Source organism: Ambystoma mexicanum, chromosome 7p (genome assembly GCF_040938575.1).
Source record: "Ambystoma mexicanum isolate Mex_15411 chromosome 7p, UKY_AmexF1_1, whole genome shotgun sequence".
NCBI classification, from domain to species: domain Eukaryota; kingdom Metazoa; phylum Chordata; class Amphibia; order Caudata; family Ambystomatidae; genus Ambystoma; species Ambystoma mexicanum.
The window spans coordinates 293978403-293995121 of NC_090939.1; the positions used below are offsets into that span (position 1 = coordinate 293978403).

The following is a 16719-nucleotide window of genomic DNA, read 5'->3' on the forward strand; positions in this document are numbered from 1 at the left end:
AGCCAAATGTCACTTTTGTTCCCAGTTTTTCTTCAATCAAATCAAACTTACAATTTCTACACATGCAGCTAGAACGCTGATTCTAAGTTCAAAACTATGACCTTTATACAGTTGCAGCCTATGTGACACTCAAAGTAGGTCACTCATTTATTTTATACATTTAGATTTTAGTGGCTTTCAGTCCAATTTAACTTAAGCTGCTGACATCCACAGCTCAGCCAGTTTCATTATGAACATTTTTTAGGCTCTTTCTTTTCCCAGATTTTGTATGCACACAAGACTTCATTCTGCCAAATGTCTGCTGGTGTTCAGTGAGATTTTTGAATATCTTGCAATGTTTGAAATAGGCATTTTAAGCTTGCATTCAGAGAAACAAAGGTGATTTCAAAGTGTCTTTGAGCTAACAGTCACTGCTGTTTTTCCTTTGGCACACATTCCACTCATGGCACTCCTGGCCCATCACACTCGCACTGGTGGGTGGCAGGTTAGGCGACCATTTTGGTGTGCACAAAAACTGCATGGGTTTCCTGGATTCTGGTGCAATGTGGGCTTTTTGGCCATCTTGGATTTTCTAAGCCCACAGCACCAAATGTTGCAGCATAATAGTCCAAACGTGGGTCAGGACACCCAACAACATGTACACATGCATGTAAGTGTGGTGGCGTGTGTGCATGTGTTGTTCACTCCCCGTGTTCCATGTGACGTCAGGCTCACCTTCGGATGCTCATGCTGTTGTATGTGTATGCATGGTGCTGCCTGGTGCAATATTGCTGTGGAATTGCTCATGTGTGTGAGTAGAAATGACCTGTGTGTTGGGGAGTGTGATGCCATGTCTGAAGTTTGACACTGCCACTCATGTACAACTGTCATGTGTGTATCAGTCCATTGTACAGTGCCCTGATGCCTGTGTTTTATCTCTCCCTGTCTGCAGCATCAACTGATGAAGAGGGCAGAGAGGGTGCTGTGGAGCAAAGCGGCAGGGAACGCACCACCAGCCGGAGACGCAAGGCCCGGCTCCCCTTCCAGATTGTCATCTCGTCGGGGAGTGAGGAGTCTGGTGCCGCGTCCCAGGCCGCAGCTGCCGAGGTTAGATCCAAGAAGCGAATGTCGAAGGTAGACTCCTCGGCAGCAGAAGGGGCAGCTGAGACACCACAGGGTCCGACGGAGGAAGATGGCACAGAGTCATCCAGGTTGGTGGGGGGTTTGGTGGAGGAGGCGGCCGTAGAAGGGACACACACGGGGTCTGGAGGTGGGGATTCCACTGGTGCTAGTGGTGCAGTGCAGGGACAGGGAGAGGAGGCAGCACAGGCCGCCGCTGAGGTGTCAGTGTGTAATCCTGTCCCTGATCCTATGACTGCATTATCTGGCACCAGCAGGGATGCCTACGTCCAGACCCGTTTTCAGGGAGGGGATGAGCGCACAACAACTGGCCTTCCTCTCCCTGCGGACGTGGCTATCTGGGACCGTGTTGAGCCTGTCCTGGCTGGGATAGCATTGCGTCAACGGGACACGCGAGGTGACTAGCAGTGTTTTCGTGAAGACACTGCACGTCATCTCAGATGCCTCTTTGACCGCGTTGACCTACTGGGACGGGTCACCAGTGCTGGATTCCTATGTGTGCTGGACCTTCTTGCGACCCCCTCCTCACCTGAACCCCCTATGCGCCAGTCGTCCTCCATGCCATCTTCCCACCCATGTATACCTGGGCACCCTGTGGAGCTGCCTCTGACCCAGCGGCCAGGCTGGTGGAGGACACATCCCTGCCGGGAGTCGGACGTCCAGCAGGGGTGGCCGCCAAGACAACTGCACCCCAGCCAGAGGAGGACGTGCAGGCAGCAAGAGCCAGGGCGCAGGCACAGGCACAGCAGCAGCAGCAACAAGGTGGGAGCAATGATGGCTCGGGGCCTTCAACATCGGAGGGGCAGGCATCGGCCAGAGGGCAGGAGGACCCAGGATTGGAAGTGTCTTCCGTGTGGCAGCGGTTGGGCCAGGCCATAGTTGCGGAGCAGCTGCGGGCGGAAGAGGCACGGCTCACAATGGTCAGGGCGGAGAACTCCATGCGGAGGGCACTGAGGCGGGCCGAGTGCCTCGAGGCAATTCGCAGGGAGTTGCAGTCCAACATTTCATCATCCCTGCAACCTACGGGGCCATGGAAGAGGACCGCCTCCAGGACATTGAGCGGGAGTTCGATGATGCCCTGGGCCGGGACATCGAAAAGTGAGCCGTTGACTAGCCCGCCGGCATTGTAAATAGTTTTTAGTGTTAAGTTTCATTTTCGTTTTCCTTTGATTTGGGGTGATTGGACTATGCCCCACACATTTGTATATAGTTTTTTTCTTAGGTAGGTTTCATTTCTTTCGTTGGGCTCATGGACCCTTGACTATGGATTGTACATAGTTGGACATTGGATTTATTTGGAATTTTTTATTTGGATTTGACCATGGATTTATGGATTTTTCTTTTGGACAATGGATTGTACATAGTTGGACAATGTATTATTTTGAACTTTTTCTTTGGATTTCACCATGAATTAATGGATTTTTCTTTTTACGTTTCCTTTGGATTTGCTTTGGTGGAGGGAGAGTTTGGACTATTTTTCTTTTGGATTTCTTTGGATTGGTTATACTTTTCATCTTTTGCACATGCTTTTCATTTCATGTTTGCTATTTTGTCATGCTTTCATTTCATTGTTTTTTTTTTTGTCGATAATACATTTTGATATTTTACTTCCGTGTGTGTAATTTGCTCATTGGGTTCATGCATGTGAAAATGTGGGTTTACACAATCAATGCCAACCAGTGTGTGTGTGTGTGTTTGTGTGTGTGTGTGTGACGGACATGTGTTGGTGTACATAGTTGAGTTTTGGTTTGTGTCTTGAGATAGGCATGTCAGTGTGGGGTGGATTCAGAAATCATTGCGTCTCAAGAATGGGGTGGCGTGCTGTGGTATTTTGGTGTAGAAGTGGGCCATGATTGAGCATCTTTATGTCATGTAGGGGGGGACATGAGTGGGGGCCTGCTGGCAGGAGCCCCTCACTGCTGGGGGTTGGAGGTGCAGGAGGACATGAGTGGGGCCTGCTGCCAGGTGCCCCTCACTGCTGGGGGGTGGGGGTGCTGGGGGACATGCGTGGGGGTCTGCTGGCAGGTGCCCCTCACTGCTGGGGGGTGGGGGTGCAGGGGGACATGAGTTGGTGACCACTAGTGCAAGGTGACATGTGGCCTGGATGGGGGGCATGCCCATGGTGGATGGGCTGCCTGCGGGACATGACCAGAGGTGCAGGGTAGTCCCCTGTGGTCTGGGCTGCCTGCAGGTGCCGTGGAGGGGGTAGAGGGCACACCTGGGAGGAGTCACACTGCCAATTCACATGTGGGACTCCCCGCACACCCCACTGGATACACGTACCCCGCTCGCACAGGGCCAATCGCGTGCGAATCTCCCCGCAAACCCCCGAAATACACGTACCCCACTCGCCCAGGGACAATCGCGTGTGAAACTCCCCGCGAATCCCAGTGATACACCTACCCCGCTCGCACAGGGATAATCGCGTGTGAAACTTCCCACGCACCCCAGTTATACATGTACCCCGCTCGCACAGGCCCAATCGCGTGTGAAACTTCCCGCGCACCCCAGTAATACACGTACCCCGCTCGCACTGGGCCCATCGCGTGTGAAACTTCCCGCGCACCCCACTGGATACACGTACCCCGCTCGCACTGGGCCCATCGCGTGTGAAACTTCCCGCGCACCCCCGAAATACACGTACCCCACTCGCACAGGGACAATCACGTGTGAAACTCCCCGCGAACCCCAGTGCTACACGTTCCCCCCGTCGCACAGGGATAATCGCGTGTGAAACTCCCCGCAAACTCCAGTGATACACGTACACCGCTCGCACAGGGCCAATCGTGTGTGAAACTTCCCGCACACCCCAGTAATACACGTACCCCGCTCGCACAGGCCCAATCGCGTGTGGAACTTCCCGCACACCCCAGTAATACACGTACCCCGCTCGCACTGGGCCCATCGCGTGTGAAACTTCCCGCGCACCCCACTGGATACACGTACCCCGCTCACACAGGGCCAATCGCGTGTGAATCTCCCCGCGAACCCCCGAAATACATGTACCCCGCGCGCACAGGGACAATTGCGTGTCAAACACCCCGCGCAGGGGTCTACATGTATTCGGAGGGGTGTGCGGGGAGTTTTACAGGCGTTTTCGTGTTTGGGGGGCTGTATGCTGGTCCAATGGCCTGTGCGCCATGTACGGGATTTGTGCACTGTGCATGGCGCACGGGGAGGGGTTGGGGGCGTAACTGGCGCTGCTGCAGGGTCGCTGTGCCACGGCTGCTTTTGGATGTTAAAATCCATGATTACGCTGTGCGCGGAAATGGATTTTAGCGCACGCGGCTGGCGCAGACTGTCGCACGCGCACACTGTGCGCCAGCCGCGTGCGCCACTTGTGCGCTGAATTCTATGAATTACCCCCTTAATCTATTAAAGAATGTACTCATCTAAAATCATTGTATTGGAGTGTTGTTGTTAATACAGAAACCTAATCATATATACACATAGGAAATGACTGCAGCATGCACCATAGAAGTACACTATTTATAATCTTGTAATTTTGGATAGTACAATAATGAATGCTACCTTATCAGAATGTGAGTAATGTTAAACATGTAATAACTAGCTATCAATTCAAGACTTACAACACTGGTACAAATAATACATATGAATAATCACAATGCATACAAATCAGAGGCACACGCAGGGAAACTCAAGTAAGCAAGAGCATCATCAGAAAATGTTAATGACATTAAAGTTTATCTTCATGTATACAAATGAATTGTGTGTTTGAGGCCTGCCCATTTCCCCATGTATGTGCACCATGAGCTGAGACCAAACTCTAAGGAAAGAACTTAAAGAACATATGACAAGGTTAACATCTAGATATATAGCACCTTTTTCAATTTTTATATTCTGACTGTAAGTGAAGAAAACAAGTGGGCCAGATATGTGATGTCATCTTTGATGTCCTGGGTGTTAGTTTTAGCAGTGCACGGTGGTGGCGCGAGTTATGGTTGCTTAGCCTACCATAAATGGCAAATTTCAGGGGCTTTTCGGTTTTACTTGTAACCATAACGTCCCTTTAACAAAGTTTTTTCATTGAATATTATATATATATATATATTATACATACATACACACACACACACACACACACACACACACACACACACACACACACACACACACACAGACACACAGACAAAAGTCCTTGAAGTTCAGACTGCAAGATAAATTAATCGACCCAGAAGATCGCTACATTTTCCTGGCTGGGGAATGTGCAGGGTTTAGAACCCTTTTTAATCAATGTCTACGCACCTAATGTGGATTCCTCCAAATTCTTCCAGAACTGTGCAGCGATAATCCATAGATTTCCCCGGATATGAAGGGATATGGGTGGGGGATTTCAATGTTGCCATGGCCCTAGATCTGGATCGCTCTATAAGAACGCAAACTACTTTATCTAAGGCCGCCACTGCTTACTCAGGAGCTCACGGGAGTGCGTCTAGACTAGATTACGTGATGTTAACTCCATGGGCAGGGGCTACACAGCTCATCAAGATCCTTCCCAGGACGCTCTCTGACCACTCTCAGATAGTCGCCTCCATCTCCATCCCTGATACTGAAGTATGTACCCCACGGTGGCGATTCCATCCCCACGCTCTGGAGGACGATGTGTTCTGGTCCGGAGTACATGAAGACATCCTGGAATACTTTCAAATTAATGCATACTCGGTTACGGACTTCAGAACGGTCTGAGGCACCTATATAGTCTTTATAAGAGGCTGCTGTATCTCAAGGGAAGGGGGGGGGTTGGTGGAGTTCTTAAATCCTTGAGAGGTCCCTTCTCAGAAAAGTAAATTATGGATCTGGAGCATAAACAGTGCCGGGGGAGGGATACACAGATTGAGAAATTGTTAGCAAGTAAGAGGCTTGAACACTTGGAGATGGCTAGCAGGGAAGACATATTTCTGGGGGACTCGATTCTAGCTACTAGGTATGCTGAGGGCGGTAGACCCGCCCAAGCCAAGGTACAGCTGGTTCACAATTACAGGCCCTGGGAAGAAATGGTCTCCGATACCAACGGATGCCTAGTTCACGACACCAGTGAGATCAATAAGATTTTCCGTGACTATTACACTACACTATATTCGTCACAATCGAAGGTTTCTCCAAAGGAGATTAGGGCATACCTAGATTGAGAAGCCCTGGGATAGATAGATCCCGCTCATGCGGCTTGATGAATGCACCACCAACAGTTGAGATTTGCAGAGTCATCCGGATGTCCCTTGTGGTAAAGCCCCAAGCCAAGATGGCATCTCTGTTGAATTCTATAAGGAGTATGCCACTGTCCTTGCTTCACACCTCTGCCGGATGAATGAAGCCTCTTTGGCTGCGGTCCTACTCCCCGAACACACAAAACAGCAGTGGTTACTCTTCTCCTAAAGCCGGATAAGGATCCCACTAGCTGCGCGTCCTATTGACCCCGGTCACTCAAATACTGATCATAAAATTCTGGCAAATGTTCTAACAGACAGACTCCTCCCTCATATGAGCGCTCTAGTACTCCCCGATCAGGCGGGGGTTCATCCCAGGAAGGTCCACACAAAACAATCTGAGGCGGCTGTTCTCATTGATGCATGATGTCAATGATGACATATCGATAGTAGCTGCGGCCTCAGATGCAGAAAAAGCCTTTGACTCTGTCGAGTGTCCTTTCTTACTGGAAATCCTTCGTAGGTCTGGTCTGGGGCTACAGAATATACAGTGGATCCGATTACTTTATACGGCGCCCCAGGTTGCGATATTGATGAACAAGCTGGTCTCCAAAAACATATTTCCCACTAGAGGTACAAGACAAGGGTGCTCACTGTCTCACATCCTTTTCGCTCCGACGATTCAACCACTGGCAAGCGCTATCAGAAACCTCCACACACTTAGAGGGGTGCAGATTTTTTCGCATACATCAATTATTTCCCTCTACGCGGACGACATCCTGTTATATATAAAAAGATATATATATATTTGCAACCCCTAGTGCAGGAAATAGCACTTTGCGGGGGGGTTCTCAGGTCTGCGAATTAACTGGTCCAAATCTGAAATCCTTCCCATAATATCTACGGCACTCCCGACAGATGTGGGAACAGATTTCTCGTGGTGCCCGATGGGAATGAGGTATCTGGGCATAATGGTCTCTACCTCTCCACTATACTCCTTAAGCAGAATTACCTTGCGGCCCTCGTACATCTTGAGGGCAGTGTCGCCATCTGAGTCCGCCTCCCTCTATCACAAGCCACACATCTAGCACTGGCCAAGATGATAGTGGTTCCCATGATGCTATATATTTTTAATAATGTTCCATTGGTCCCCCCTACCTGGTTCTGGAAACGCGCCGGATATCTACTAAGTTAATATGGGCCAGGGGACAGGCAAGGATCGCATTGGATGCACTGACCCTGCCATTTAGCACAGGAGGCCTGGACTACCCTGACCTATATAGTTACTATCTTGCCTCCCAGATACAATATGCTATCTGGTGGTAGCACCCTTCAGCTGACCTATCGCACACTAAACTGGAGAGTTACTGCCCGCCCATGGGTAGGATGGCCCCAATAGCCTGACTACTTGCTTTTTGTTGATGTCTCGTGAAAGGCCAAAAGGAAGCTCCTTGCCATGGCCTTGGTGGTTACAAGGACATTGATAGCTAAAACATGGAAGAGGGCTAGACCTCCCTCTCTGCAGGAGTGGATCCCCACGCTGAAAATCTGTGAACATCGAGAATCATCATACAGGAATTCCCTTCCCCCGGAACCAGATTCCGGGACTACTGGGCTCCGCTCATACCTCCTCAATATGGACGATGCCACTACGCCTGCCACCATACCGAGGACACCAGCTAGTATTGACAAGTCTTAGATGAGACGATACAACCTGTAACACACGTAGCATCATGCATATCCCCCAATTGACATTGGAACACCTGGGTCAACCATGTTATAACTTTGTTTAGCACGAATCTGGGTATCTACCATAGCAATGTATGCACCAGTTCGAGGGACTTGAAATAAGGGGTGGGGGGCAGGGGGATGTTGGGTGAAGGGGTGAAGTTATTTTATTTTGCCATTAACAAGAAAAAAAGTGAATACAAAGATTTTTTTAAAATAAATAAATAACGAAATCATATTAAAGAAACAAATTGTTTCAAAGGCCAATGTTGAGAAATAATAAACACACTAGTCAATTCAGTTTTCAATGCAACAGTTATGGAACTCGGATCTATTAACACAAACATCACCATAGGTATCTCTGCATTTAATTCACCCTTAGCATGCATGTCCCATGGATTGGATGCATGAGAGTCCAGGAGGAATCTTTCATTTGTGAAAACAACAAATTAGTTAAAATATCCCTGCATATCCACTTCTCGCTACTTCCCCCTCTATTCAAAAATACCACTGCCCTTACTCGATAGGCATTTCAGAATTTTAACAGCATTTTAAACTCAATTGCAATGGACCTTCTAGTATGTGAATGGCTTGTAGAAAAGAATATATATGTTCAGAAGTATGTTGGCAAAATTCCTTTCAGTGACGTTTCTATTGAATTACTGTGTAAAATGTACCTTTCTCCCTTTCAATGCACACCTTGAACAGAAGAAAAAAAATTAATATAGAATAATCAACCCCTCTCTTTGATCTTGAGCAAATGCGCATTAATAACAATATTCTTCTTGATGGTAGACTCAGGAAATACTTCAATTATTTTCTTTCTGGGTATGCACACCATAAAATGGCCTTTCGACCACCGTTTATAATTCTGCTGTGCTAGACGTCATCCTCAGAGGAAATGGGTCAAGTGAATCTCACTATATACACACCATTGGACCTAATCTATCAAATATATCTTTCTCAGAAGCACACACTTCTGAAATATTCCCCAACTTCACGGGATGGACAATTAATTTGTCTATTCCCACCTCTCAATACTAACAAATAACAAGACCGGGATTTTATGTAATTCCCTTATTAGGCTATCTCCCCCTCAAGATTAATTCCCTTTTAAATAATACTCACGTCAGGATTTCTTTTGGCAGAATCACATACAGATTGGCACCCTATTAAGGACTGTTTCAATTCTACCCCTATAGGAAAAGGTGGGCATCAGCCAGTAAGATAGGATCAGCTTTTCTCCACAGCCTGTCTGATTTCTCTTCCACTGAAGGAGGCCTGGGGCTTGAACTCCCGATAGGCCTTACTTACAGTCTCTGCTAATACTCCATCAATGGGTCTAAAGGGAGAGCAATCTATTTCGCATCCTTGCTATCCATTCTTCTTTCTATCCATCAGTCGGTGAGCTAGCAAGTGAGTCTCTCCGAGTGTCCCCTTTTGTGTGCGTTTCATAGAACAGAAAACAGCACCTGTTGATGTGTGTAGGCTTTCCCCAATCTAACTGGTCAATATATATGATTGGTCAATGTTTCAAAAGTGACACTCTGCAGTCACTGGGCATATTAATGAAGAGGGCAGTCTGATGAGAGTTACTTGTAAACTCAGTTCCCTCCCCGTTTAAGGTGATGTCATGTCAGGGATTTCTTGCATTACACATTGACATATTCTAAATATGCGATTTCCACACATATGACTACTTTAATAATAGGCTCATTATATTGCTCTCTGTGGCAAGAATCAATTGGTGCAAGTTTTATCATTAGAGCACAAAAGCAAGCAAAAAACTCAACCCGTAAACTTTATAGCGTGGTATATTTGCTTTGCCTGTTTGCAGCAGGATCTGCAGTGGGCAGCTTCAAAGAGTTTATTAGCTTGGGAAAGGAACTTCTCTGTCCTCCCATCATCCTGTATGCTGGAATGGGGCAAGAGGGGTCTTTGTGAGTTCAAAGGATTCCCTTCAAAGGGGCGCTTTGAAACAATGTACTTGATGTATAAGCGCCTTACAAATGCACAATAAATAATACAATTATATCAGAATTCAGTGCTGGCTCCATTTAAAGTTGGTTTCAGTCACAATTGCAGCTTTTAATTTGCCTATGTTAATAAAACACACAGTTCATATTGCATTGACTTACCAACACCCCCTGACCCCCATTAACTGTACATATTCTCAACATTGGTAGGTTTCCTAATCCGGACTATTTCTGTAGAAGAAGAAGTACACGCACAGTAGCAAAATGTAAATCCATTTTTCTTTCTAGAACGGCTTCTCCTCGGATTAAGCAATTCCCCATTTTAACAAAAGTTGCTGGATCTTGTCTGGTACTTGAAACATTAATCTCAGGCCTTGTCGGCTTTGGTTGTAAGTGGCTGCAAATGATTGCACATTTGGTTTGCGCATGTGGTTTCCAACTGCTATTTGCAACGTGCAACTTAAATATTGTTTTTAAATCACAACTTGCTCTGCATCTTTTCTCATTAATCAAACTTTCCCACAGACCTAGATTCTTCTTTTTGGGAAAGGCCAGACAAAAGCCAAAGGTACACGACAAGTACGCCTCTGGTGGGCTGAGCACCCCAGATCCCGGGGAATATAGAGAACCAAAAAAGAGACATGCAAGAAAGAGAAAAGAAACCAATCAGTGATGCACACGACAGGTTAGGAACTATACCATGGTTTATTGCTAGGCTTAGCACACATACATGTCTGAAGACAACTGGATAATTAAAGGCTGTGGAGGGTCCCACGGCCTGCCCGCTTGGGCAAGAGCCTTCCAGCCTCTGGGATAGGATACCACCGTGGGCTATGGGCATGACAAAATCACTGCACCCTCAGGAGAAACAGAAACAAAATCAACTTTCATTTGCACACTGAACTACTACGGGGCACTGGGGGAGAGGGAGAAAATCGCAGACTTGAAGATTAGCTCAAAAGGCATTGGACCATTGGGGCCGAAAAAAAATCTGAATGACTATGTTTGAACTACTCATGTCAGCAAAATATGATGACAAGAACTAGGGAATCTTGGAATCAAGAACCTGGTCCTCTTTTAGATTAGGTTTTGGACATTCCAACCCCCATCCCCACTTCCTTGTGTTTTCCTTGAACCTTTGCACTGCTATACGGAGAAGAATCCTTGTTCTGTTATTTTCACTCCCAATTAAAACTATATACTTATTCTTAGGAGAAAGAACACCTTGACAGGAAAGTGGTGTGAACAGAAAGGGAGGGGGGTGTGAAGGTATTTGTTTTAACTGGTTCTAAAACACTGTTAGGTAGACTAGGATAACAGTCCATGCACTGTAATACGATACAAATTTTTATTGAAGTTTAATAAATAAATAAGCTTTTGCAAAGCAGATCGTTTTGGCCTTTCCAGTTCATTCCATTTTAAATGTATGAATATAAGTGCGTTGATCCCATAGAGAACTGGTGCAGCTCACAAAAACCTGAGAGGCCAGTTATGTGAAGATTATAAGGGGACTACAAGTAGATGAGCGGTTAGCATCTGTTGGGGTATGAAATACCAACATTTTAAATTCAGCAACTGAGGCACAAAGGCTGAAGCTCAGAGACTGTTACAGAGGCCCATGAAGTGTTTTGCATCTCTATACCGTCAAGCACCATCCAGCATCACCAATAACCTTAAAACACACATTTGATGCTGAATTACCCAGGGTCATAAGCATTGCCAGATATGACCAGATTACCTGGTATACCAAAAGCACCCATCACATTTCCAGGCACACCCAGAAGAACTGAAACCCCAAACCTATCAGCCCTCCCTTACATGGCAAGATACCAGACCAATGTGCAAAGAATTCCAACCAGACACAGGCGCTTAAAAAACAGAGCCCTAGAAGGAAATATTGCACGGCTGCATAGAGGCTGAGAGCTGCAAAGAAGAGAGTAGATTAGTCTCATGAAGAATACTTTGCTGTGTGCCACCCAGCTTTTCGAGTACCATGCAGATTTACTCTTGAGAGAGGGTAATCTTGCTTTGCTCCTTGAAGGAACGTTCATTGTGTTGGGAAAATGTCCTTCCATAGCCACAAGGAGGTTGACTTGATCCACAGTTGGTTATTCAACCAACCAGTGACAGCGGGTAAACTTTTTAAGTGGAGGGGTTAAATATTTTGCACGAACGAGCGCAGCGAAGGAGTACAAATCAAGCAAGGAGGATTCGAAGTATATCATTTTCATGATGCCTTAACCCACAATATATGCCAGTATATAAAACATTTTCACATTGGCTATGCCCGTCCATTTTCATTCTGGCAGCACATATATATATATATATATATATAAAATACAATCATACTTGTGTTTGCATTGGGCATAGTGCCAGTAATGATAGCATATGAAAACATATCCGAGCTGGCTCTGACAATATATGCTGTAGTCACACATAAGAACATACTCCTGTTGGCTTTGCCCTTACAAATGCCACATCACAATAAGATAAGAAAATATGTTCAAAGTGGCTGCTCCAGTGGAGGCCAGTTCAGACAACACTAATGTTAGCTTCATCCTAGATGCCCAGTAAAAAAATGCCCTGCCACAGTTGGATATTTTAGCTAGACTGGCTGTCCTAAAATGCCAGACCAGTCATGTAATAACACTTACCATGCTTGCTGTATTAATTATAAGTGTTATTATGTGGTGGCTAGGCTGCCATTTGGATGTAGGCAGGCATGCCATTTCTTACTGGGGCATAACATTTTTTACTTACCATTTATGATGCAGTATTGTACATGCCCAGTAAACACATAGCTCCTCCACCAACCCCTCCCCCGCCAAAATCAGCTCCACCATAATGGGCGAGGGTATAGGTGGGCCGGTGCCCCGTCACCCATTGTGGACAAGCAAACCCTGCCATCACCCATCAGAAGATTCTGCCTTGGGGTATATACTCACCCCAGGCTGCCTCTGTTTGCACTTCCGCAATAAAGAACACCACAAGTAATCCAACAAGAAAAACAGGATGCAAAGTCTAGCTTCTGAATCATGGGGGTTCAGATGTGCCTATGTGATCCAATGAGAAGGTTTTGTCAAGCGGTCTTGGTCCAAAAGGGAAGAACCACCTGTGATGGTTTGCCAGACTTCTGATCCCAGATCACCATCTCTGGAAGGAGGCGGGTCCCTGCTCGGGGTTCAGGGAAACATACCCAGGTGCCTAACACAAAGCTCCCCCTACACAGTAACTAGGTAAATCACAGTGTATCATAGTGTATCATGGCTCAGTGTTTGTCTTGCCCCGGTGCGCTCCACGTTTGACGGGCACCAGCGGCAACAATCTTGGAGGGTTCTATGGTGCTTCGAGGATAGGGCACATGTCGGGAACTACAGTTCCTGACATCCTTGACGCACCCACCGTAGGCATGCTCTGCAACATCTGGCCAATGCAGCAGGGAGAACCACCGGCAAAGCACTAACTGAGGAAAATAAAAACCCTGCGTTTCGGTGACCCTAAAGCTCCTCAAACAGGAATCCTCCCATCAGAGTAGTGATTTGCTTGTGGACTCCGTGTTCTGGTGGCTTTTTTAATCCAAGGCTTTGATTTCCTGGGCATATCAATGGACTTACCTTGCTTGTTACAGTGACTCTTGGCCCGCTTTCCTGGTTAGAACCTGGCTTGTGTTCCCTGGAATAAGCGATTGGATTACCCCTGCATGCTCTGGTTGCTATTTGTATTCATCAGGATAACCACACAGCTTGCGTTCATTGGACTTTTGATATTGGATTTTCCGTGCTTGTTCATGACATCTGGATGAAACTCTTCCTTGGATTTGAACTTTGCTTCTGCTCACTGGATTTGTGTGTTTTTTATTTTCCTGTATTCCCTTAGTTTGCTGGGTTAGGTCCTTCCAGACTATTTTTGTTTGGGCTCTAGCAGCCCTGTCTCCACACCTGTTGCTTGGACTGAAACTATACGGGTCATCCGGTCTCAGGCAACAGCAAGTGGACTGTGTGAGGTACAAAGATTTCCAGTCACCTGTCAACCTCGCTAAGGTAGGATAAGGAAAAGGAGGGGCGCGTGAACAGAGACCTGGTGCTATCCCATCTGTGAGTAATACCATCCTTTGTTCCTTTTGAGCCTGGGAAAGTCGTGCTATCATACCTTTGCCTTTTCGCTGGGCCAATCCTCTCAGTAGTGAAATTATATCTGTTTGTAGGTATGTGTTTGTAGGAGTGAAGTGCGGAGGAAAGTGTACAATCCTCCAGGGAATCCAGATTCATCTGGATGCAGTTGTGACCGTTTCAGATAAGATTTAAAGTGGGAGAATGTTACTATCTATTTTTTAAAGTTGGAAATAAAATGATTATTTAGAGAGTAAAAATTTACACTGGGATTATAAGTGAGTAAAAAATGTTTACTGTGAAAGAGAAATGCTTTCGTGATAACTATTTCTTTGCACCCAATTATTCATACACGTTAATATATATATATATATATATATATATATTTCTACTTCTTCAGATTAGAAAGTAATAATAGTAGAATTTATTCAACGAAACGTGTAGTACTGTTCCAAATAAATTCATGGTGGTGGGCGGGTGCAAGCAGGAGGACAGGCCCCTATTTGTCGGTTTCCAGGGTTTTTGTTGGGAGTATTTTGAATCCCCATTTGCCTTTTTTTGGGGCTAGATGCCCATTTTTAGGACGTAAACGTGAAGGATACACCTACTTATCTGTAGGGCTTCTAATGCTTTCATGTAACGGAATAGAAATACTTCCACCTCCAAGGGATCCAACAATAGGCGTTATAGCTCAATTTATTGGGACTCAAATTTAGAAGGATGGTGGGCTGAGTCGGCCCTTCCAGGATTGGAGTTTGCGAAGTGAATAGGTAGCTCATTAGCAAAGTGAAGGAGAGCATTTCCCCTTAATAAAACCAGATTTAGAAACAAGCCCACAAAAGTAGCCCAGGTTTGTTCAGAAATTAGAATAGCCCACTCTCTGGAAATCCCGAACTCGTCATTCACTTTGGTATCAAAGATCAGAAGTAGAATGGTTGCGTGAAAAGTCAACTCCTGACTTAGTAATATTTACCCTAAACAAATATCAGTCTGTACAAAACAAAAAACTCTTCGTTGCATATCCGCATACCTGAAAACATACTATTTAAGGCAAATGGCCTGCAGCAAGGGTCCGTGATGGTTTTGTGTGCGCCATGCAGAAAAGCCCGCTGACTAGGAAGAATCTCACCTGTTCGGGTAGAATAATAACAAGATCTGCATCGAGCTGGCTCACGATCCGTGCCTGCAAATAGTCACTGCAGGCTGCAAGCACAGATCTGTGCGCTCGAAATCGCTCCTCTTCCACCTGGACCGTGACATCGCACAGAAGGTCTTGCTTTCTCTGGTCGTTTAGTCGGAGCAGAACATCACTGCAATGCACAGTGGACTCGTACGCAAAATCCACGTTCTGCTGGTCACTTGCAGACATTCTGTATCTTAAAAGCAGCAAGCATACTTCAACTCTTCATCAGTCCTATGAGAAAAAGTGAAATCCAAATGTAATTTTACAATGGAGCGCCGGGAATCAAAGACAAACATGATGAGTAAGCAACCCGAAATAACCCCGCAGAGCACACCCCAGGTTTGATCATTGGTGTACAAAAACGATGGAATCCCCACTGAAATCACGCATCCCTTTCGGGCGTGTCAATATTTAGTTCAAAGTGCAGCAAGACAAGGAACGTGGCGAGAAAGGTTGTAATTTCAGCAACAATTACACTCAACAGAAATGTGCATTCCTATTACAGCACAGGATTTCAGTTCAGGTTACCTAATTTTTTTAAAACAGGTTCTAACAGAGAAAGTTACTCCTGCCATAGCGCCCAAATCTACCCTGCCACCCGAGAACCTTTTATGCAAGATGAAATTACATAACAGCAGTACAGGTAGGTTTGCATATTTTCCGGGAAGATAAATTGTTAAATCCTTCAAAAATCGATAAAATAAAGAGCATTAAAATGGGTAACAATAGCACAAGTTGTTTGATCCATTAAAGGTATCCGTCCGTCTTTTCAGGCAAGTAATAGCAATATTTTGTGACCGAAACCGCTGTAATTATCAGATAATGCATAGAATACTTAATGCATAGAATATGTAACAGGAATCACCAATTTTCCAAACCCTACACTTTCTCGCCACAATCCTTATCACTTCAGGTGAACTGCACTCGAGAGGTTAAAAAAGTTGTAAAAACAAACCGACAGGTGTCCTTGGTGGAGGCGCCTCCATCAACCCAATAAAAATGTGCCTTCTCCCAGCACGCATCCTCATCACTCGGAAGCAAGGGGAATGCAAGAACTGGATGAGGCGGCGTGATCTAGGCATTGCCCTGCCCACCTCAAATCCCCCTTTCTTCCCTTCCAATCTTTAATATTGAGAGGCCAAAGCTGAGGGAGCTTTGTAAAGAAAAAGAAAAACAGGCGAAGAATACTGCTCCACTCTGGTGATAAATTCAATCTCCTTATTCAGCAAAAAACATTTTTTGCAGACAGAGTACATAACCCATACTCCGATTTCTCCAAGAAGTCGGAGAATGGAAGGTGGAAATGAGAGATGAAGGGGTAAGAGGAAGCAAAAGTAGCACCCTTGCAGATGTCAGTCAAAAGAGAAAGTAACAAGAAGGCTGGTAGATTTACATAAAGAGTTACTTTCAACAAAAATGACCAGCTCCCTCCACAGCTC

The 16719-nt window shown here is 45.9% G+C and overlaps 1 protein-coding gene across 2 annotated transcripts in view; it reads right to left on the minus strand.

Moving 5' to 3' along the window:
- BACH1 (BTB domain and CNC homolog 1) overlaps window positions 1–16719 on the minus strand; it is a 483307-nt gene that overhangs the window by 267276 nt on the left and 199312 nt on the right. For both annotated transcript variants that reach the window (XM_069636362.1, XM_069636361.1), the window contains exon 2: window positions 15227–15511. In XM_069636362.1, coding sequence (XP_069492463.1) covers window positions 15227–15466 — 240 coding nt within the window. In that variant the 5' untranslated portion in view covers window positions 15467–15511. The remainder of the gene's footprint in view (window positions 1–15226; window positions 15512–16719) is intronic.